Source organism: Grammomys surdaster, unplaced genomic scaffold, assembly GCF_004785775.1.
Source record: "Grammomys surdaster isolate TR1022 unplaced genomic scaffold, NIH_TR_1.0 187, whole genome shotgun sequence".
Lineage (NCBI taxonomy): Eukaryota > Metazoa > Chordata > Mammalia > Rodentia > Muridae > Grammomys > Grammomys surdaster.
The window spans coordinates 9,765,948-9,786,879 of record NW_021604632.1 but is presented as its reverse complement, the minus strand read 5'-3'; the positions used below and the strand labels follow the sequence as shown (position 1 = coordinate 9,786,879).

Below are 20,932 nucleotides of genomic sequence, written 5' to 3'. Positions count from 1 at the left end.
TCATTTGTTTTTTTAAAAAAGGCTTATAATAATGTTAAAGAACTAAGGGACTAGAACTATGGCTCAGCGGTAAGGCCTACTTGCGGCTCTTGCATAGGACCTGAACCCTTAAGGGAAGCTCACAACTGCCAAAACCACCAGTGCCAGGCATCTGATGCGTTCCTCTGGTCTCTTCAAACACCAAGCATAGATGTAGAGTCAAACTCTGTAGGCAGCCCTCTAACCTTTACCAGATGAACACTCCGATTGCAGATGTAGGCCACTATGTTAGATTTTGATACTCGCACCACACACGTGCGCAGATACTTTTTGTTTTCAAAACAGCGTGGTATGTAGCCCAAGCTGACCTCAATATCCAGTCTAAGATGGCCTTGAACTACTAAGCCTCCTGCTTCCACTTCTGTTTGATTGCATTATACAGGTGTTTTCTTCCTTCCTTCCTTCCTTCCTTCCTTTCTTCCTTCCTTTCCTTCTTTCTTTCATTCTTTCTTTCAATATAGAATAGTTTATTCAGGGCATGGGAAGGGGAGTTGAGGGAATACAGACAGAGAGAGGCAGAAAGAGTGGTAGAGGCAGGCCATGAGCACGTGGTGGTGGGGAGGGGAATAGGGAGAGAGACCATAAGGAGCTAGAGCAAAAGGAGGCCATTGAGAGTACAGGTGTTTTCTTTCACACACAATTTAAATTACTATTTTTTTTTTAGAGCTCTTGGGTTTGTTTTGTTTGTTTTTCAGACAGGTTTTGTGTAGTCCAGGCTTGCCTCAGACTTCCCATGCAGCTGATGATGATCTTGAACTTCTGATTCTCTGGCTTCCAACTCCGGAGTTCCAGCCTCATAATGCCATGCACCATTGATCCAGCGCTAGCAATCAGTCCTAGAGCTTGCTGCATGCCAGACAAGCAACTGAACTAACTCGCCAGTTAGATCCAAGCTCTTTTATCTAAATTTACTAGATCTTTGTCGATAAATTTTCACAGTCACTGTCAGTTACCTAAATCTAAGTCCGAAAGATTTATTTTAGCCAGGAAAGGTGGAGGCAGAGGCAGGTGGATCTCTGTTTGAGGACAGCCTGGTCTGCATAGTGAGTTCTAGACCAGCCAGGGCTACACAGTCAGACACTACCTCAAACAAGCATTTAAGCAAACAAACTTTACATTTACTACACCTCTCTTTTTGAGATCAGTTACATGGCCCTGGCTGGCCTGGGATTTACCATGTACACCAGAGGCTTTGAACTTGTACTAAGTCATGTTCCTTTTTTGCCTTTTGAGAGCTGAAAATGTGGGCATGGATGACTTCTTTCTGTTGTCTTTTTTTTTTTGTTTTGTTTTTTCGAGACAGGGTTTCTCTGTATAGCCCTAGCTGTCCTGGAACTCACTCGGTAGACCAGGCTAGCCTCAAACTCAGAAATCCACCTGCCTCTGCCTCCCAAGTGCTGGGATTAAAGGCGTGCGCTACAACCGCCTGGCCTGTTATCGTTTTTTGAGACAGGGTTTCTCTGTGTGGTCCAGTGACTCTCCTGGAACTCAGAGATCTATCTGTCTGCCTCTGTTTCCTGAGTACTGGGATTAAAGGCATTCAGCAACCACCCAGCTACTTTCTGCTATTTTTAATTCTTCATTTTTATTTATTTATTTTATATGTGTGTGGGTATGTTCATGTCACGGTGCACAAGTAGAAACCATAGGACTCCTTCCACCATGTGGGTCCCGGGGACTGAATTCAGGTCTTACAGGCTTTGTGGTAAATAATAATACCTACTGAGCCTTCTCACCAGTCCAAGTTTTTGTTTGTTTGGTTTGGTTTTTTGTTTAAGATTTATTTATTTTATGTATAGGAGTATACTATCACTCTCTTCAGACACACCAGAAGAGGCCACCAGATCCCATAACAGATGGTTGTGAGCCACCATGTGGTTGCTGGGACTTGAACTCAGGACCTCTGGAAGAGTAGTCAGTGCTCTTAACCACTGAGCCATCTCTGCAGCCCCAAAGTTGTTTTTTAAAACAATAAAAACACTAGGTTGAAGTGAGGACAGGAGAGAGGAGTGTAAAAGGCTGGCAAAGGCCAGGCTATATATGTAGGTTCTTGAAGACTCCAGGAAGGAGTTAGAAAGCACTCTAAATACAATAGGAAGTCCCCCGAGCGACCTATGACTTGTTAGCTCTTCTTTGGCAGCCATAAGGAGAACAGATGTAGAGGACACAAGGTTAGAAGCAGAGACATGTGATATGATTCTTGCCTCTCACTAGAGATGACAAGTCAAGGGGATAGGTAAGGCCATGCTGGGGAGGAGAAATCATGCATTGCATGAACGTCTCTGTTTGTTTGCTCTTGGTGCTGAAGATCAGGCACAGTCTGTTTCCTGTTATCTACAGGGCAGTACTTTCAGCGTACTAGATTTGTTTAAGTGTCCATGAGTATATGTTAAAGGCTATTTGATGTACTAAGGTGGAGTTTAAGGGAGCATCTCCTTAAATGCTCTGGGGATTTGAATCAATGTGATCCTTCCTCACGCAAGTAAAAAGCCAGGCATGGTGTCCCACGCCTATAACTGCAGTGCTAGTGGGTAGAGACAGGCACATCCCTGCAGCTACCTGCCCAGCCAGCCTCAAAAAGAAAATGTGAAGGGCTCTGGAGGAATGACTGATATCTAGAAATTGCCCTCTGGCCTCCACACTCACTGGCACACATGTGAACATGCAAAACCCCAAACATTATCCCCCCCTCTCACGTATGACATGTATAAAAATGTCTCCCATTACTTTGAATGTTAACTAAACTAACAAATGTGAAAAAAATTATACAGTATTAATACATTGGCTTTGGCCTGGCAGTGGTGGCGCACGCCTTTAATCCCAGCACTTGGGAGGCAGAGACAGGCGGATTTCTGAGTTCGAGGCCAGCATGGTCTACAGAGTGAGTTCCAGGACAGCCAGGGCTACACAGAGAAACCCTGTCTCAAAAAACCTAGGGAAAAAAAAAAAAACATTGGTTTTGTTTTAAGACAGGGTCTCTCTATTCAGATATAGATGTCCTAGTACTGTGTAGACCAAGCTAGGCTTGAACTCTCAGAGATTCGTCTGCCTCTGCCTCCTGAATACTAGAACTAAAATTGTGATCTAATAAAGGAAGAGGCAGCACACAACTTTAATCTCAGCACTTGGTTGGCAGTGGCAATCAGATCTATGTGAGTTTGAGACCAGCCTGGTCTACAAAGCAAGATTCAGGACAACTTGAACTATACAGAGCAACCAAAATAAAAAAATAAATAAAATAAAAAATAAAAATAAAGAAGAAAAGAAACTATGAGCCATCATTCCAGGCTGTGTTTATAGTATTGTATAAATGACTCACTTGAGTGGATACACATCTTTCATCCTACTGTGGACATTTTGATACATTTTGAGTAACACATACATTTTGGATGTGAAGAGATTCCAGCTGTGGACCCAGTTGCTTAGACAGGGAAACAGGATTTTTCTTTTATTTACAAGTGAGCAAAGCCCACACAAATAACCAAGATCTCATTGGCTATACTAGAAATGCAATGGTAATGTAATATACGGGCTTCTGTCTCGGTTTTGTTTCCAAGAGCCTCCTTTGTGGTAGGCAAGTGCTTAACTCTCTTCTCACTTAACTCACTTACCCCTGTTTTATTTCCAGAGAGGGTCTCACTAAGTTGCCCAGACTGGCCTTGAAGTCACTTTGTAGCCCAGGCTGTCATCAACTGGCCAGGATCACAGGTCTGCACCGTCAAGCTTGTCCTACCCACAAAGACTGTTCCTGGGAGGAAGAATCACTGTTTTGTTATAATGCAATTTTTTTTTCACTTAAAACTCAACTTCCTGCCGGGCAGTGGTGGCACACACCTTTAATCCCATCACTTGGGAGGCAGAGGCAGGCAGATTTCTGAGTTTGAGACCAGCCTGGTCTACAGAGTGAGTTCCAGGACAGCCAGGGCTACACAGAGAAAACCTGTCTCGAAAAACCAAAAAAAAAAAACCAAAAAACCAAAAACAAACAAACAAACAAACAAAACCCTCAACTTCCTGGTTTCCTGCAGAGTGAAACTCCAAATTCTCCATCGATGTTTAGATGTAATCTTTTAGGTCTCTATTCTGGTTGCCCTTTCCAGGCACCTAAATGGCAGGCCTATGTCCTTCCTGTTGCAGCGCCCAACAGTTCCCCCAAGGTAGTGAGATGGGAGGCCAAGCACTGATACTACTCACTTCCAAGTTTCTAATTGGCCTATCCATTCATACCTCCATTCATCATTGTCTTCTTTGTCCGGCTGATTCCTTTGTGGCATTTATTGATTAGACATCTATTGGCGATTATTCACCCTTTATCTAAAAGACAGTCTAATCATTCCCTAGAAGAGAGAGGGCTGGGGTGTCGACCTGGCTGTTCAAAGTTACCTTCCCCTTCACTGTCTGGCACATAGTAAGCAGCTAGTAGGGACCTGGTTTAGGTCATTGAGTCCAAGTAAGAGGTAGCTGAGAGTCGGGAAAGTGCTCCCAATATAAGAAAGTGACTCCAGAAGTTCTTCTGCTCCGACTTGGTTTTCCTCTAGGCTAAAGAATGCCTTCCAATCCATGGTACTGGGGGGTTGGAAGATTTTTAAAGCAAGGTGCAGAACCTTGTTCAAATCCTGGTCTGCAGGAACTCCACCTCTCCTTTAGGCGGCGCTGCAGTCCGTGACCGCACCAAAACATTCTTCTGAAGCATCATGGAACTTGTAGTCTTTGTGTGCTTATACCCAGAGCGCTTGCGCTCACGAGGCACGCGCCCCGTACCATCAGGATTCCGGGTCCTTGTGAGGGGTAGCCCATGCGACAACGTTCCATTCGAATACATTTTTCCCTTTCGCCTAGGACGAGCTTCATCTGGAAAATAATCGACTCTGGACAGGATATCGAGGTGCCCGGGAAAGCAGCCGGAATAAGCCCTCCCCGTCCCGGAAGTGAGCGGCTTCTAGCGCAGTGCATTGTGGGGGGCGTAGTCCTTCTTTCCAGGCGGTCCTTCGCAGCGTCCCCCGGGCCGACTCTGAAGCGCAGGCGGGCGGCCGGGTGGGTAGCGCGGCGCGGGCGGTCCGCAAGCATATTCTGGGCACGGGGCCTCCGCCCGGGACGACTGCGCCGGGCGGCAATAGTGAGAGGCCTGTGAGAGCCTCGCGCGGCGCCTCCCGTCGAGGAGCTGAGGCGGGGGTCAGACCCGGCCGTCGAAGAGCTCAAGAGGCCGGTGGGCCGGGCCGCGCGTCGCAGCCATGCCTGGCTTTACGTGCTGCGTACCGGGCTGCTACAACAACTCACACCGGGACAAGGCGCTGCACTTCTACACGTTTCCCAAGGACGCTGAGCTACGGCGCCTTTGGCTCAAGAACGTGTCCCGTGCTGGCGTCAGTGGGTGCTTCTCCACCTTCCAGCCCACCACGGGCCACCGTCTCTGCAGCGTTCACTTCCAGGGCGGCCGCAAGACCTACACGGTGCGCGTTCCCACCATTTTCCCGCTGCGTGGCGTCAATGAGCGCAAAGTAGCTCGGAGACCTGCGGGAGCTGCGGCAGCCCGCCGTAGGCAGCAGCAACAACAACAACAGCAGCAACAACAGCAGCAACAACAGCAGCAGCAGCAGCAGGCGTCTCCGTCCTCCTCCACTGCCCAGACCACCCAGTTGCAGCCGAACCTGGTGTCTGCCTCTGCGGCCGTGCTTCTTACCCTTCAGGCCGCTGTAGACAGCAGCCAGGCCCCGGGATCCGTGGTTCCTGCGCCCACGACTCCCTCGGGAGATGATGTGAAGCCCATCGACCTTACAGTGCAAGTAGAGTTTGCAGCTGCTGAAGGGGCAGCCGCCGCTGCCGCCGCATCAGAGCTAGAGGCTGCTACAGCTGGGCTGGAGGCCGCTGAGTGCACTCTGGGCCCTCAGCTGGTGGTGGTAGGGGAAGAGGGCTTCCCTGATACTGGCTCCGACCACTCATACTCCTTGTCGTCGGGTACCACGGAGGAGGAGCTCCTGCGCAAGCTGAACGAGCAGCGGGACATCTTGGCCCTGATGGAAGTGAAGATGAAAGAGATGAAGGGTAGCATCCGCCACCTGCGTCTTACCGAGGCCAAGCTCCGTGAAGAACTTCGAGAGAAGGATCGCCTGCTTGCCATGGCTGTCATCCGTAAGAAGCACGGAATGTGAATGGTTCCCCGCCCCAGCGCCCCAGAAATCTGCAGAATTCGTGACTCCTTCCAGCCCAAGGAATCCTCAGGCAGATGTTGAACTCCCCAATATTCTGGTTGACAGTGCTGAGGTTTAGGACAGATGACTCCAGTTGGTCAGTTGGCACCTTCATTTGTTTCCCTCCTGACGTAGGAGTTGGGGACTTCAGAATCTGGTGACACCAGCAGTCATGACTTTGTCTCTCACTCCCAGTTTATGTTGCAGATTCTGGTTATACAAAGGCTTCAGAACCATTGAACTTGAAACTTACCCTGGAGGGGTGCAGATGGAACTCTTAGGGACTGTAGGTTTGAGAAAACCACATCTTAAGGTTGGCCAGCAATCAGAGACAGCTTTGCTGTGTGTAGTGATAAGAGATCTCAGTAACATCATTCCTCCTTTTCATGCTACCCGTTTCAGGTGCAGCCTGTGATTCTGATGGGGACTAGTTGATCTGTGCCTCTGCCTCGTAGTACCTCTCTATCCAGAAGGTCATTTATGAGAGGGCTCTGGGTGATTTGCTGATGGAGATCCAGCTTACCAGGGACTTAGGTTTATCTCGTTATGTTTGCTACTGGTTACAAATTCTATTTTCTGTACAATTAGACTGAAGTTTTCACTGTGTTTGGCAAAACAAATTAAACAAAAAAAGTAAGGTTTTTATTTGGGTTTCGACATTTTATTTTTATTAAAGCTAAGTGTCCTTGAAATATGGGGATATAGATCTTGGCCTATTTGAAAGAACAGGCTAACCCAAAAAGTAGAGATGCTTTAAACAACTGGACCCGGTTTCTCCATGAAGCACATAGATCTTAATAAAGTTCCTTGTTCAGGTCATGTCACCCCAAAGAGTTTGGAAGCTGCATGAAAGGTCTTGGTTTGTCCATGATTATTTCACTGAATTGTTGTGTATGTGTACATACATAAATGTGTGTAGTATGGGGGTGCTTGGCAGAGGTGCTATACAGCTTTTTTTTTTTTTTTTTTTGGAGACAGGGTCTCCTTGGGGTTGGTGACTTAGCTGATTGGTAGAGCACTTGCCTAGCAAGCACAAAGCCCTGGGTTCAACCCTCAGTTCTGGAAAAGAGGGGTGGGGGTGTCTTCTCAATTGCTTGGATCTCACCCAGAGATAGGCTGTTAGGCCAGCCAGTGAGCCTCAGGGAATCTGTGTGTGTGTGTGTGTGTATGTGTGTGTGTGTGTGTGTGCCTCCCCAGTGCTAGGATTACACTTACACGTTTGCATCACCGTTCCTAATTTTTGTTGTTTGTTTGTTTTTATTACATGGGTTTATTACAGTGGGTGTGCTTGTAAGGCAAGCGCTTTCCCAACTGAACTGTCTTTCCATCCCTTCCCTTGAGTTTTTAAACAAAAGAGTGTGGCTGAAAAGTAAGTGGGGATTGTTTTGGTTCTCTAGATTCTTGATAGTTTTAATTTCCTTTTATGGGGAGGGGGTTGGGGGAGGGTTGAAACAGGGTCTCTCTCTGTAGCCCTGGGTAGTCTGGAACTCAGTTTGTAGACCAGGCTGGCATCAAACTCAGAGATTTACCTGTCTCTGACTGCCATTAAATCTCTGACTGAGATTAAAAGTGTGCACCTCCATGCTGGGCTTAATTTCATTCTTGAATTCTCATCTACAGTTGAAGTTTGTTTACCATTTCACGTCTTGGGACATGTAGTGCCTGGAACATATGTGGATGTAACTACTTAATAAACCAGTTTAGTTCAGAACTAGACGCAGCCTTGGCTCCTTCAGGCACCAAGGACCCTTGTTATGAATACATTCGCTTCAGTACACCTTCATTGTGAAAGACGTAGATGAGTAGAGGGCGTTAAGGAATTGGTTTGTAATCCCTACACTGGTTTTGGCTGCCTCTGTCTTTAGATTGGATATTGGAAAGGTAAGATGGCATTTTTATCTATAGTTGTAAGTAATTTAGCTCGAAGCTCATGGGGAGATGTGAATGACTTGTTTTGTTTTTCCAGACTGGGTTTCTGTGTGTAGCTCTTGCTGTCCTGGAACTTAATTTGTAGCCTAGGCTGGCCTCAAACCCAATCTGCCTGTCTCTGCTTCCCAGTGCGGGGATTAAAGATGTGCACCACCACTGCCTGATGTGAATGACTTAAACTATTTATGTTACTTTGAAGTGTGTGTGTGTGTGTGTGTGCGTGTGTGTGTGTGTGTGTGTGTGTGTGTGTGTGTAGCCTGAGGAAATGCCCAATGACTACAAGCTGAAGTGTACCCAAAACACCAGGGTCTACTTCCCTTCTTGTCCTTTGGTTCTGAGTTGGGAAATGGGTCTTGAGAAAGCTTCAGTGTGTGTTGTATAGGTGCCCAGTTTGGGGAGAAGCTAAGTTGGTCTTTTAGGGTTAGCTTTGGCTTGTCATCAGGTGGTGAAAGCACAGCAGTGCATTTCCAGGCCACCTGCCAAACTCTTACATGTCAATACTCTTCCCTTGGAGTGGGGAGCTTCCACATCCTGGGCCATGCAGTGCATCCTTGAGCTCCTGTTCTTTGAAAGGACAGCTGCTGTCACCTGGTTCTTTTGAACCATTTAGCAGCATTTCCTGGATCCTTCCTCCTGTCTCATAACTTGCCTGTGTTTTGTTTTCTTGGTGGTGGTGAGGCTCCAGATGCGTCACCAACAGGGTAACATGGAGTTCTTAGTGACTGGGTAATAAAACCAAGCAAAGTGGTCTGATAGACAAGGGACTTAATCAAGAAGCTTAGCCTAGTTTTATCAGTCATTCCCAGGAGGTGGGGTGAGGCTAAAAGAGCAAAACAAAAGTATTAAAGATTTTTTTCTGGCCAGGAAGATAGAGGGTTAGGGTTGTTTGCAGCCATTTTCCTTTACCGTGGTTCTTTGGGTTGGTAGCAGAGCCATTTGCCCAGCACAGGCCTGACTGAGAGGCGTTACTTCAAATATTTGTGTCACCCAGGAAACTGAAAAGGATATTGAAAGTAAAGGGGAAGGGGTGGGAAGATTGTTTACAGTCTACATTGAGCCAGTTATTTTTCTTTCAGTAAAAATTAAAGTTGGAGAGTGAGTTGGCTCAGTAGGTAAAGTGACTTGCTCCTAAACCTGAGAATCTGATTTCTAGGTCCCAATGGTGGAAGAACTGACTCCAGTAAGCTTCCTCTGTCCTCCACACCCATGTCATGGCTCATCCCTCCTCAACCCAAAGAAAATATAAAAAATCAAACAAAAATAGTTGCTCTGTCTGCTGCAACAGAACAAGTAAACTGAGAAATGTAAAGAAAAAGAAACCTTCACGACTCTTGTTTTGAAAACACCTTTGTACACGTGAGGTTAACCTCTCCAACTATGGCCCACCTTAGTCGAGCATTTGAGTCTCAATAAAAGCCTAATTAGCTTCTAACTAACTTTGGGGTAAATAGCTCCCTCTGAGACACAGCTAACTCAATGAACAAGAGAAGAGTGGCTTTCGCCCCCGCGGGTTGCAGCTACAACGCGAGCAGCGTAGTATCCAGAGCCCCTAATAAGTGAGTAGGCTTTGGACTAAGATACAGCCTAGGGAGAGGCTGCTGGGACAAGCAAGCCAGCTCCAAGCTAGACCAAGCTCCCACGGAGGCGGGGTCAAGCACCATCCGCTACACAAACCTAGGCGGGGCCAGGCCAGCTGGGACGTCGCTACAACCCAAGACCTGATCCTTGTCTGGCGCCAACTCTGTGTTCCAGAGGCTTCCGCTAGACCACAATTCTCAGGGGCTCATCCGGACAGCCTCCCTCCCTAACTTAGCCTCTCCTCCCGCGCAGCGAGCCGTGGCTGCGCCTCCGCGAATGGCGTTCTGGGAAATGTAGTTCTATCCAAATTCACCACAACTCATAAGGAGCGTATTGAGACTACGTTTCCCGGAATGCAGCGGGACGGGAGAGGGAAGGCAAGGGGGAAGGGACAGTCGGTCGCAGACCGCGCTGGGTTGCCGCCGCCGCTGCCGCCATCGTGCCAGCCCCACGGGTGAGTGTTGGGGCCAGCGCGCCGGGGCGGGGGCTGGGCCGCAGGAGCCGCGCTCTAGGCCGCCGGGAGCTTCTGCTTCGAGGCCCTGGGAGGCCCCTCCCTTCTTCACACCCCCACGGCGGCCCGAAGAGGCACGGGGCCCGCACCATGTGTCGCGCGCGGCTCCGCCTACCGCGGATTGTCTGCGGCCGCGGCCCGGGGAATGCTGAGAGCCTGACGGACGCCTGTCCGGGCCGCCTTGTGTTCTGGCTGATGGCTAGATCTTTTTCTCTTGTCCGGAGGATCAGGATAGCTCTCAGGGCCCCGCCCTGTGTGGCCTTGCCTGGCTTGCTCGAATCCTGCAACCTCTGCAGGCAGGTTGGCGGGCCGATCCCAGACCCACGTCCCACCACCCGCCGGCGAAGATCCGGGGATGGGCAACGCCACCCAGCTCGCTCCAGAGCCAGCATGGGTAAGGGTTGCCCTCCTGCCGCTGCTGGGGCTTGGGACCATTGCCCGGTTCCAAACCATAGCCCGGCTAGGATGTAGGTGAACGCTTCTCTGCTTGATTGCCTGCTGGGAGTGCACGAAACTTAACCTCTACCTCGATGGAACCTGTGCTGCAGTGTCCAGCATGGAGGACAAGGGCAGGGAATCTGGGGTGGGAGGGGATGCCTCGTGGGACTTTACCTCTAGCTAGTCCTGGAAAGTCTGGACCTAGTGTCTTTGGAAAGGCAGCTCCCGTTTGGTAGGCCCAGCCTCCACCCTTTTTTATCCATGACTAGGCTCCAGCTCTGGGGTGGGTTGCCTGACTTTGTTACAATGGAGAAAAGATGCCGAAGAAGTGAAATTTGTGTGAGCCTCCAAGGTTTTTGTTAGATTTCTCAGGCAGGGCCCAATTCTAATATACGTTAGAACCTCCCAGAGTCAGCATAGCATACCCTGACAGGAAGATGACTCCTTAAGAATAAAATGATAAGGTAGGATTTAATTCATGAAGAAATGGACTCCAAGCTTGAGGTCTTTGAGCCCAGAGAAGGCAGAAGGGACCTTGTGGCTAGAACTCTGGTTTAGACTGTATTTGCCTTTTGAAGTTGTTTGCGGATCTGGAACTAGAAGTCCCAGAATGTCTGCTTTCTCTTCACATGTGCTGGGGCTGCCTGTGAACAATCAAGAAGCTGGTTGGGTCTTGAAAAAGTGTCTTAGCAATGGCAACACAGATCATCCATTACATTGCGTTTCTGGAGAAGAGGAGTATTTAGCCAGTTACTATTAGGCAGGCTTTGAGGAGGCACTTCTGTTTGAGTGAAGATTAAGGAACTAGTGCTCCCAGGACTTGGCGGAAAGCATCTCTTGTCAAGGTTGGATTCTTTGGTCCATTAGCTGGTTTCTGTGTCACAGTTCTTAAAAGGCCTAAGAGATCCTGAAGACCCAGGCAAACAGAGTGCCCAGTCTCTTAGGATGACTGACTTAGGGCCAGAATGCTGAAAACCTCTGCTTTTAGCACCCACTGCTCCCTGAATATTTCCTCAGATGCTGTTTTTCTGGTTTTCTTTTTTTTTTTTTTTTTTGGTTTTTTGAGACAGGGTTTCTCAGAGTGTGTAGCCCTGGCTGTCAAAGTGTGTAGCCCTGGCTGTCAGAGTGTGTAGCCCTGGCTGTCTCTGGTTTTCACTTGAAGATTTTTTTTTTTTCCAGTACAGTATCTGCCCAGTCATTCTCCTTAGTCAAAGGCAACAAGCAAAGACTGCTCAGATCTCACCAGTGCTTACCTTCTATGGACTCAGCTTCTCAATCCATATTGTAGCTGGTAAGCACATGGAAGTAAGGCTTCTCTGGAGAGACTCCCCGTGTGTTTCTCTAAGCAGCCAGGGAAGGACTATCCACAGAACATAGAGGGTCTAAGAAGTGGGATCACTTGGAACTAAAAGCAGTTGATTTCCAGACTTTCTTGGAGATAGGGATGTAATTCAGTCGGTAGATTTTTTGTTTGATCACTAACACTGAATAAATTGGGTGTGGTGGCACAAGCTTGTAGTCCCATAGTCCCAGCAGCATAGAGGTAGGAACATGAGGATCAGAAGTTATATCTTCAGTTGCATGGGAAATTGAAGGCCAGCTTGGGATACATGAGACTGTCTCAAAGAACTAAAACAAACTCTCCAGCTTGTCTGAATTTTAGATGAGTTATGTTTATGGCTGTAGATCAGCTTGCATATTTCAAGCTTCTGGGTAGCTTGTGCAAAGGCCTTTCTCTCTCTCTCTCTCTCTCTCTCTCTCTCTCTTTCTCTTTCTGTGTCTCTTTCTCTTTCTCCTTTTCTGTTTTTTTCTTTTTGTAGTGCTAAGAATCAAACCTTAACTTCAAACACTACACTATGTATACTTTAGCACCTTCAGGATCTAAAAGATAATGTTCTTCTCCAAGGTGAGCCAGAAATGGAAGGAATTTGGGTCTCCTCCTGATTCCTTAAAAGTTCTCAGAAACGTCTATCTGGAATTAGCCATTGCTAGGCACCCTGACCCCAGGAAGCCCTAGATCTTCCTGGAATTGGCAGGCCATTAGTTCTGAGAGACAAAGGAGAACCCTAAGGTTCTTCAGAATCTCTCTGTGCCCTCTTCTGTCATGTAGGAAGACATGGGAAGTGGGACCTGGCATGGGACAATTGAGTATAGCTGCGCAAGGAAGTGACAAATGACTTTTTGTTTGTTTTAGCTAAGAAAGAAAATTATTTTTTAATTATATTGTTCATTTAAAAATGTATTTTGTGTGTGGGTATGGATGTGCCACAGCTTGGGTGTGGAGTTCATTTAAAAATGTATTTTGTGTGTGGGTATGGATGTGCCACAGCTTGGGTGTGGAAATCAGAGGACAACTTGTAAAAGTCAATTCTTGTTACCATATGGGTCCCAGGGATCAAACTCAGTTAATTAGGTAAAACAACAGGGTCTGTGGTCCCCCCCTCCCCCCAGACAGGGTTTCTCTGTGTAGCCCTGGCTGTCCTGGAACTCACTCTGTAGACCAGGCTGGCCTCGAACTCAGAAATCCACCTGCCTCTGCCTCCCAAGTGCTGGGACTAAAGGCATGCGCCACCACTGCCTGGCACAGCAGGGACTTTTACCTGCTGAACTATCTCATTAGCCCCAGCTTTTATTTTGACACGGTATTGCTATGTAATTCAGAGTAGTTCTGAACTTGCCATATAGCCTAGGCTGGGCTTGAACTCTTGTCTCAGCCACCCAAACTACTGGGATTATTGTACCACCACATTTGGCCTTTTAATATAAAATTTGGTCCATTATTCCTACAATCCCACTTGTGTCTGATCCATGTCTTTTCTGTTCTGCTGTCTTTGCAGTTGGTATAGTGAGATGATGAATGATAAAGGGAGATGCAGAATTCCCGATTTTTGGAATCAGAAGGTACCTTTTATCAAAAAACGAAAATGGTGCCGGGCGGTGGTGCCGCACGCCTTTAATCCCAGCACTTGGGAGGCAGAGGCAGGCAGATTTCTGAGTTTGAGGACAGCCTGGTCTACAGAGTGAGTTCCAGGACAGCCAGGGCTACACAGAGAAACCCTCTCTCGAAAAACCCCCCCCCAAAAAAAATGTAAATGATGACATATACCTGTAATTCTAGCACCTGTGAGACTGAAGGAGTGATTGTGCATTTCAGACCAGCCTGGGATGCTTAATAGGACCCTGCTCTCAAAAACAGCATTGATGACAACAAAAACCGTTCAGGCTCTCAACCCCTTTGGGGCTGAATTGACCCTTTTACAGGGTCACCTAAGACCATCAGAAAATATATCACAGTAGCAAAATTAGAATTGTGAAGTAACAATGAAAATTTTATGGTTGGGGGTCACCCACAACATGGGGGACCTTATTAAAAAGGTCTCAGCAGTAGGAATGTTGAGAACCACTGCTTCAGAGTAAGAGAGATAGCTAAGTGGGTAAGAATGTTTGCAGTCCAAGAATGAGGACATAAGCCTCAGCACCCATGTAAAAGCCTGGCCAAACTCTTAGAACTCCGGCATGGCTAGAAGCTGACAGGAGCTTTGCTGGTCTTGCTGGCTGTCAGCCTGGCTCCAAGTTCAGTGAGAGTGACTTGAATAAAGCCAAGAGCAGGACTTCTGATGGTTTCTTTTGACCTTTAGGCACACCTCTGCACGTACCATGCAAGTAAATGTATCACTTGGTGTGAGGCAAGAAGATGGTTCAAGGTCAAGCCAAGCGATGGTTCACGTCTTGAATCTCAGCACTTGGGCAAAGGCACAGGGATCTCTAGTGTGAGGCTAGCCTGGTCTATGGTTCAAGTTTAGGACAGCCAGGGCTACACAGAGAAATCTTGTCTCAAAAAAACAAATTTAAAAATAAGTTCAAGGATAGTCGGCACTATATAGACCCGACTCTCATTAGACCATGTCTCAAAGCAAGCTTCAGGGTCCCTGAGTAAGGTATTAGCATTGTATTTGACATGAGCAAGGTTTGCTTTTTAAAAGTTTTTTCCCTCTGAATATTCATATTTCTTTTCCACAAACATTCTTTGATCCTTTCTCTATGTTTGGCTCTGGGATGAGGCTACAGCGGGGAAAACCAACATAAATCCTGTCTATCTCTGATGCTAGAGAAAGGTACCGGTACTAAAGGTGATGGAGTAATGTTGACATGGTGTCCTGAGGGCTTAGTTGACGAGAACTGCAAGGACTCTTAGCTCTGTGCCGAGGAGGGAGCTTTTAAAGGATTAGAGAGCATTGAGGGCAAAGCCTTAGTGGGTCCCCCTGCCTTCCCAGTGACTGGCAAAAACCATAGGCATCTGGGGGAGGGGAGGGATGCTCGCAGAATGCCTAGGAGTGTCACCAACATAGTCTGACCTCTCTCCTTACCTGAAACATGGGTATGTAACATCTCAACTGAGACTCCCTTGTGATCAGCTTGATCAAGTGACAATCAGTTATTCCTTGAAATCCTGTCCTGTTCCTCCACTTTCCACCTCTGGAGTGGCTAGTATTATGTTACAGGCCTAAATGTCTGCACTCTTCTGTTTTAGGTGGTGCTTGTGGTGTAGTTCAGTGGTAGAGCATTTGTCTAATAGGCAGGAGGTCTTAGCTTCAGTCGCCAGCTTTTGTGGGGCAGAGATAAGAAATGAGAAGACTGCTTATTTTAGACAGCAGTTCACCTTCTCACTGAGGCCTCTAGGATACAGTCTAGGGTGCCAGGTGAGGTAGAAAAGCATTCTCCGGGGACATTAAAAGTTAGGCAGAATTTCTTTGGGCTGCACTTCGAGTGGAATTTTTTTATTTTCTTAATTTTTCTTTGTCTTTTTTTTTTTTTTTTTTTAATTTTTTTTTTCAAGACAGGGTTTCTCTTTGTAGCCCTGGAAGTCCTGGAACACTCTGTAGATCAGACTGACCTCAAACTCAGAGATCGGCCTGCCTCTGCCTCCGCCTCCCAAGTGTTGAGATTAAAGGTGTGTGCCCTACCATCTAGCTGTTTCGTTAAGTTTTCAAAGGAAACTTTTTCAGGTTTGTAGGCTTACAGTTCAGTTTGATTCAGTTGTATCCCCTTCCCAACTTTGTAATTCTGTGATCCTCTGACTTTGACCATATGTAACAAGAATTGTTGAATATCTCTCTTTGGGAGCCAGTAGTGAGCCTCTGGAGTGACTTTCAAGCCGTGTGAATGAGTAAGGGATCAGTAAGTGCTCAGGGCAACATCTCCCTTCTTTCTTATCTGCTCTGATGTGTCCTGGCTGAATGCTTTGCTTAGGTCTAGCTCTGGCTGCAAAAGTGTCATAGTAGCAGGAATGACCAAGGGTGAGTGTGCTTATTGGCCCCAAGATGCTCACTGCCAGCAGGCATATGGCCAATCTGGGGCCTATTATTCCTTTTGTTGTTGTTGTTGCCTGTTATATGCCAACTCAGTAAGTGCCAGGGACTGGAGACAAGGCTACCATGAGGATGAAGAACATCCTTCCCAAAAGGGTTGTGTCAGGCCCTAAGGAAAAGGTTGTTTGCCTCAGTGTCCTTAATAAAATGGAAAAAATTTTGGAATATTTGATTTTTCTTTTTAAAAGATTATATAGATATATGTATATAATTTTTCATTTTATTTTGTTTGTGTATATCAATCAGAATGTATGTACCACATTTGTGCAAGTGACAGTGAAGGCTAGATGAGGGAGGCAGATCCCTGAAACTGGAGTTACAGGTGGTTGTGCACCACCACGTGGGTGGTGGAAACTGAACCTGGGTCCTCTGCAAAACTAGGAAGTGCTCTTAGCCGCTGAGCCACCGCTCAGCTCATACTGTGTATTCATCCTGTGCTAGTGTCTGCTCACAGACATACGCCATGTACATAGCGGAGGTCAGAGGGCAACCTGGGGGAACCTGTTCTCTCCCTCCACAATGTGGATCCCAAGGCCTGAGCTCAGGTTGACAGAGTTGGCCAGCAGAATGCCTTTACCTGCTGAGCCACCGCAGTGCAACCCCATCCCCCTTATGTTTTGTGCTACTGGAGATTGAATCTGGGCCTTGTTGGATAAAGTAGGCAAGTATTCTACTGCTGAGCTGTTTCTCTAGTCCTCTTATTTCCACCTGAGCTGAATCGTAGTAGTTGTTTTTTTTTTTAAGGTTTATTTTATTTATTTATTTATTTATTTTATATGAGTACACTGTATCTGCCTTCAGACACACCAGAAGACAGCATCAGATCCCAATACAGATGGTTGTAAGCCACCATGTGGTTGCTGGGAATTGAACTCAGGACCTTTAAAAGAGCACTCAATGCTCTTAACTGCTGAGCCATCTCTCCAGCCCTGAATCATAGTTTTTATTTTGTAATTATTAATGCTAAATCATAGCTGGTCTTTTCTGCTTTGTGAGTTTTTCTTGATATCTTTTTCCCTCCTGTGTTTTTTGTTTGTTTGTTTGTTTGTTTGTTTTTGGTTTTTCGAGCCCTCCTGTGTTTTTACCCCCTTTCACTACATAGGAGAGAAAGAAGGGTAGAGGGGACAGAGATATATAGGTCTAAGAATCTGACTTCTTTCTTCTTCGAGCACAACTAGTAACAAAATGCAACCCACCACCAGCCTTTCCTCTCAGGATCCTAGCATTTGTATACCCTCTGAAAAGTTCCCAGAATTCCAAATGTCACAGTTGCAGAAACTATGCTATATCTGCTACTGGCAAAATCATGCCCCTGCTAGAGCATGAAGCAGACCACAGTCAGCCGCTGGGACAGTCTGAAGCAGCCCAGCATCCCACAGCTGGGTTAAAAAAACAAGAACATATTCTTACAAGATTTCTGTGGTTTTTTTTTTTCCCTCCACCTCCCCCCCCCCCTTTCAAACAGGGTTTCACTGTATAGCCTTGGCTGTTCTGGAACTCACTCTGCAGATTAGGCTGGTCTTGAACTCACAGAGATCTACCTGCCTCTGCCTCCCGAGTACTGGGATTAAAGTCATGTGTTCTCACCACCAATATGCTGCTTTTTTTGTTTGTGTTTTAAGGCTTGTCTTATTTTAATGACTAATCATGGGAGGCCACAGCTAGGCCACTATGTACAGACACCAGGGAAGCTTTATTTCTTGGTCTCTTCCTCCTTGGACAGTCTTGATGATCTCTCCTTCTTGGCCTGGAGGTGTTCCTCCCGGTGCTTCCGTGTTTCCTTGGTCTTAGACCTTCGAGCCTCAGCCTGGTCAGCCAGTAGCTTCTTGCGGGCCTTGTCTGCCTTCAGTTTGTGGATGTGCTCCATGAGAATCCGCTTGTTTTTTAATATATTCCCTTTGACCTTCAGGTACAGGCTGTGATACATATGGCAGTCGGTCTTCTTAGATTCCCGGTGTCTCCTGAGAAGCCAGCACAGGATCCTCATCCTTCTCATCCAGGGCACCTTCTCAGGCATCCGAGCATTGGCAGAACCCTTATTTTCCCTGTGCCCTTATGCCTGCCCTTCTGTCGGGCCAAGGTGTTTTTCCGCCAGCGATCCAGGGAGGCTTCCGGATGATCAGCCCATCTTTGATCAGCTTCCTGATCTGCTGACAGGAGTTAGCATTGGTGATTTCATTGGTCTCATTGGGGTCTAACCAGACCTTCTTTTTACCACAGCGGAGGACACTCAAGGCAAGCCTCTTCTGTAGCCTGAGTGTATTCATGGCTATGGACGCAGCAGTGAAAGGAACGAGCTGCTGCTCTGATTTTTAAAGAAATCAAAATTCCAGAATTTTCACTGCATCAAACCTAACCCTTGGAAGCTTTTTGTTGTTTTCTGAGCTGTATCTCTCTGTAGCCCTGGCTGTCCTGGAACTCAAAGCAGTCTGTCCTTGAACACATTGATCCATGCATGCATCCCACTCCTGACTCTCTCTTAACCTTTTTAAGATGGATCTTACTAGGTTGTCCAGGCTGGCTTTTCTTATCCCCCATCCTTGGCCTCCAGGCCTGTGCTATCAATTCCAACTGAATCTCAACCCTCATAGAAACAGGAAAGCCGGCTGGCTGCCTCTGGAAGGATCTGTATGGGGCCATATCACCTTTAGGTGGTTTCTAGTCACAGGAGAGAATGCATGCTCTTGGTTGTCCCTGTGGTAAATCAGCTTTGAGCTACTGAGCACATGCTCAGGTATTTCTCATCCTGAGGTGCCTAGAGCTTGCTGATATTAGAAGGGAAGAAAAGCATGGGGTTTTCCTTACTACCTCTGTTTCTGGCATCTCAGCTCTCAGCTGCTGGGGTAACGTACTACTTACTTGTTCATTCCAACCATCTTTAGAGGTAATCAGGTGGTAGCTGTGCCAGGGGCCTTTTGAGGTGAAAATAACTATACCAGCCTTGTAGGGCCAATTAGTTCTGAGGCTCAAGTCAGAGGACATATGAAAGACGAAGGATCCTTTTACCTTCTGTGGACTGTTGGCCTTTTTATTATTTTGGCCTCTGCTCAGTCTTGTGGTATCACAGCAGTGCTGGCCAAGGATGGTAGTGGAAGACCCTGGAAGCAGTTATTGAGGAGCCTCACTCCATACCAGGGAGCCTCTTGAGAGCATTCAAGGCCTGAAGCTCACTTCATAAATAGAAGCTAAAGAAAGCCTAGGGCTCCAGAGATCTTGTGCGACTACCTGGGAAAGGGAGGTTACTGGGGCAGTAAGTGCAGAGCAGAGTATAGAATGCAGGTCTCAGGCTTCAGCTCCTGGGTCGGTTGGGGCTCTGGAGGCCTCCGGGCATAGAAAAAGGTCCAAGTGGTGCTAGGAATATATAGACTTCAGGTATCAGTTCCAGGAAAGGGCTCTGCCTGGGCTAACCTCCTATGCACCATAATGTCTCTAAACTTGAAGCAACCGAGTGGTAGGTAGGTTGGGCACTTGCCATTCCAGGGTCAAGAATGCCTGCCTGTGTGTGGCATCTCAGTTGGAGGCTGATAACTCCTTACCACTGGGTTCTGCTTTAGCACCTTGATTAATTTCTCCCTAATTTGCCCAAGTTACTGATGCAGAGACAGGACCATAACTCAAGGGAGAGAGAAGTGAAGCAGGCTAATGGCCAGATCTTCAAGGAGTTGCCTGTGTGTCTACCATTTACCATAGCTGCTTCACCCCCACCCCCAGGTGGCTGGGGCCAGTCTCCACTTGCCACATGTCACTCAGGTAGCTGAATGGATCAAAGCTGAATGGCATCTTGGATACAAGGTGTGGTGAAGGAGAACATGGGTCACTGAGCCACTTATATTCAGAGTTGCCTAAAACTGACAATTCCAGAAAACAGCCAGCCTAGGTTAGGCTCCCACACATTCATCCTTAGTCAACAAAAGTGATTGAGGGCTGGGCCAGGTATAGTGGAAACAGGAGATTAGGGTGACCTGGTCAGGGATTCAGAGTACAATAAAAGATGGTGTTCTGGCGGTGGTGAATGCTGAGAGGAAATAACCAGCTTTCTGGACACGGCATGGCTGAGGCACTTGTGAGCTCACAGCAGCAGTGGCTACCTGCACATGACTGGGCCCATTGGCATTTCGTCACATAGGGGAGGGTCCCTCTCTGAAGAGCTACAGGAAATTGATAGTTAGTGGTTGTTGGGATTAGCTCGGTTGCATCACTGTGATTGCCCTGTTCCAGTAAATAACCCCTTACTAATGCTCATGCAAGCAACTTGAGATGCTGTAGGCCACAAGAGAAGAACAGAAAAAGATAGTAGGAGGAGACTTGTTCAGAAGGAAGGTGATAAAAGAAGATAATGGGAGAGAATACTGTCAGAGTTCATTGTATATGAATGAAATCATGAAAGAATAAAGAAATGTGGTCAGAGAATGCATCAGTGAAGAGATGACACATGATTTGACATGTGACAGAGAACCAGGTATCTAGTTGCAGGAGTATAAGGCCTCAATCTGTTTTAAAACTAGCAAAATGCCCAAGAAAGTAGGTGATGAAGTCAAGACTAGACAGCCAGGAGAACCAGATAACTCAGGCCCTTGAAGTATAAAGTCCAGGTGTAAGAGCCAGTAAGTGGCTGGGCTGTTGAGTCACTAGCATCAAACCTTGCTTCCATTCCTTGGGGCCTACGGGTAAAGTATAGGGAGTCTTGTGGAGCAGGAGTAGCTGCCTATTCGGTAAAAGGTATTCACTGCTAAGCCTGACTGCCTGCCTTCAGTTCCCGAGACCCAAGTGTTGGAAAGAGAGACCAGCTCCTGTAAGTTTTCCTTTGCCCTGCATACACTTGGACACAGGCATACACACACACACACACACACACACACACACACACACACACACACACA

The 20,932-nt window shown here is 47.1% G+C and overlaps 2 protein-coding genes and 1 pseudogene across 2 annotated transcripts in view; 2 read left to right on the top strand and 1 right to left on the bottom strand.

Annotated features, from left to right (window-relative positions):
• Window positions 1–5,018: 5,018 nt before the first annotated feature.
• On the top strand, window positions 5,019–7,051 carry Thap11 (THAP domain containing 11). The gene has a single exon (XM_028768702.1). The coding sequence runs from the start codon at window positions 5,271–5,273 to the stop codon at window positions 6,186–6,188; it is 918 nt and encodes a 305-aa protein (XP_028624535.1). The 5' UTR covers window positions 5,019–5,270; the 3' UTR covers window positions 6,189–7,051.
• A 2,965-nt stretch (window positions 7,052–10,016) lies between these two features.
• The window catches only part of Nutf2 (nuclear transport factor 2), a 22,442-nt gene continuing 11,526 nt past the window's right edge, over window positions 10,017–20,932 (top strand). The window contains exon 1 of the mRNA XM_028768546.1: window positions 10,017–10,188. The gene's annotated coding sequence lies outside the window, so the exon portion shown is untranslated. The remainder of the gene's footprint in view (window positions 10,189–20,932) is intronic.
• Window positions 17,746–18,319, bottom strand: LOC114622159 (annotated as a pseudogene).

Excerpts from the sequence above, each read along its gene's own strand:
- Thap11 (XM_028768702.1), top strand. The coding sequence starts at position 5,271 with ATGCCTGGCTTTACGTGCTGCGTACCGGGCTGCTACAACAACTCACAC.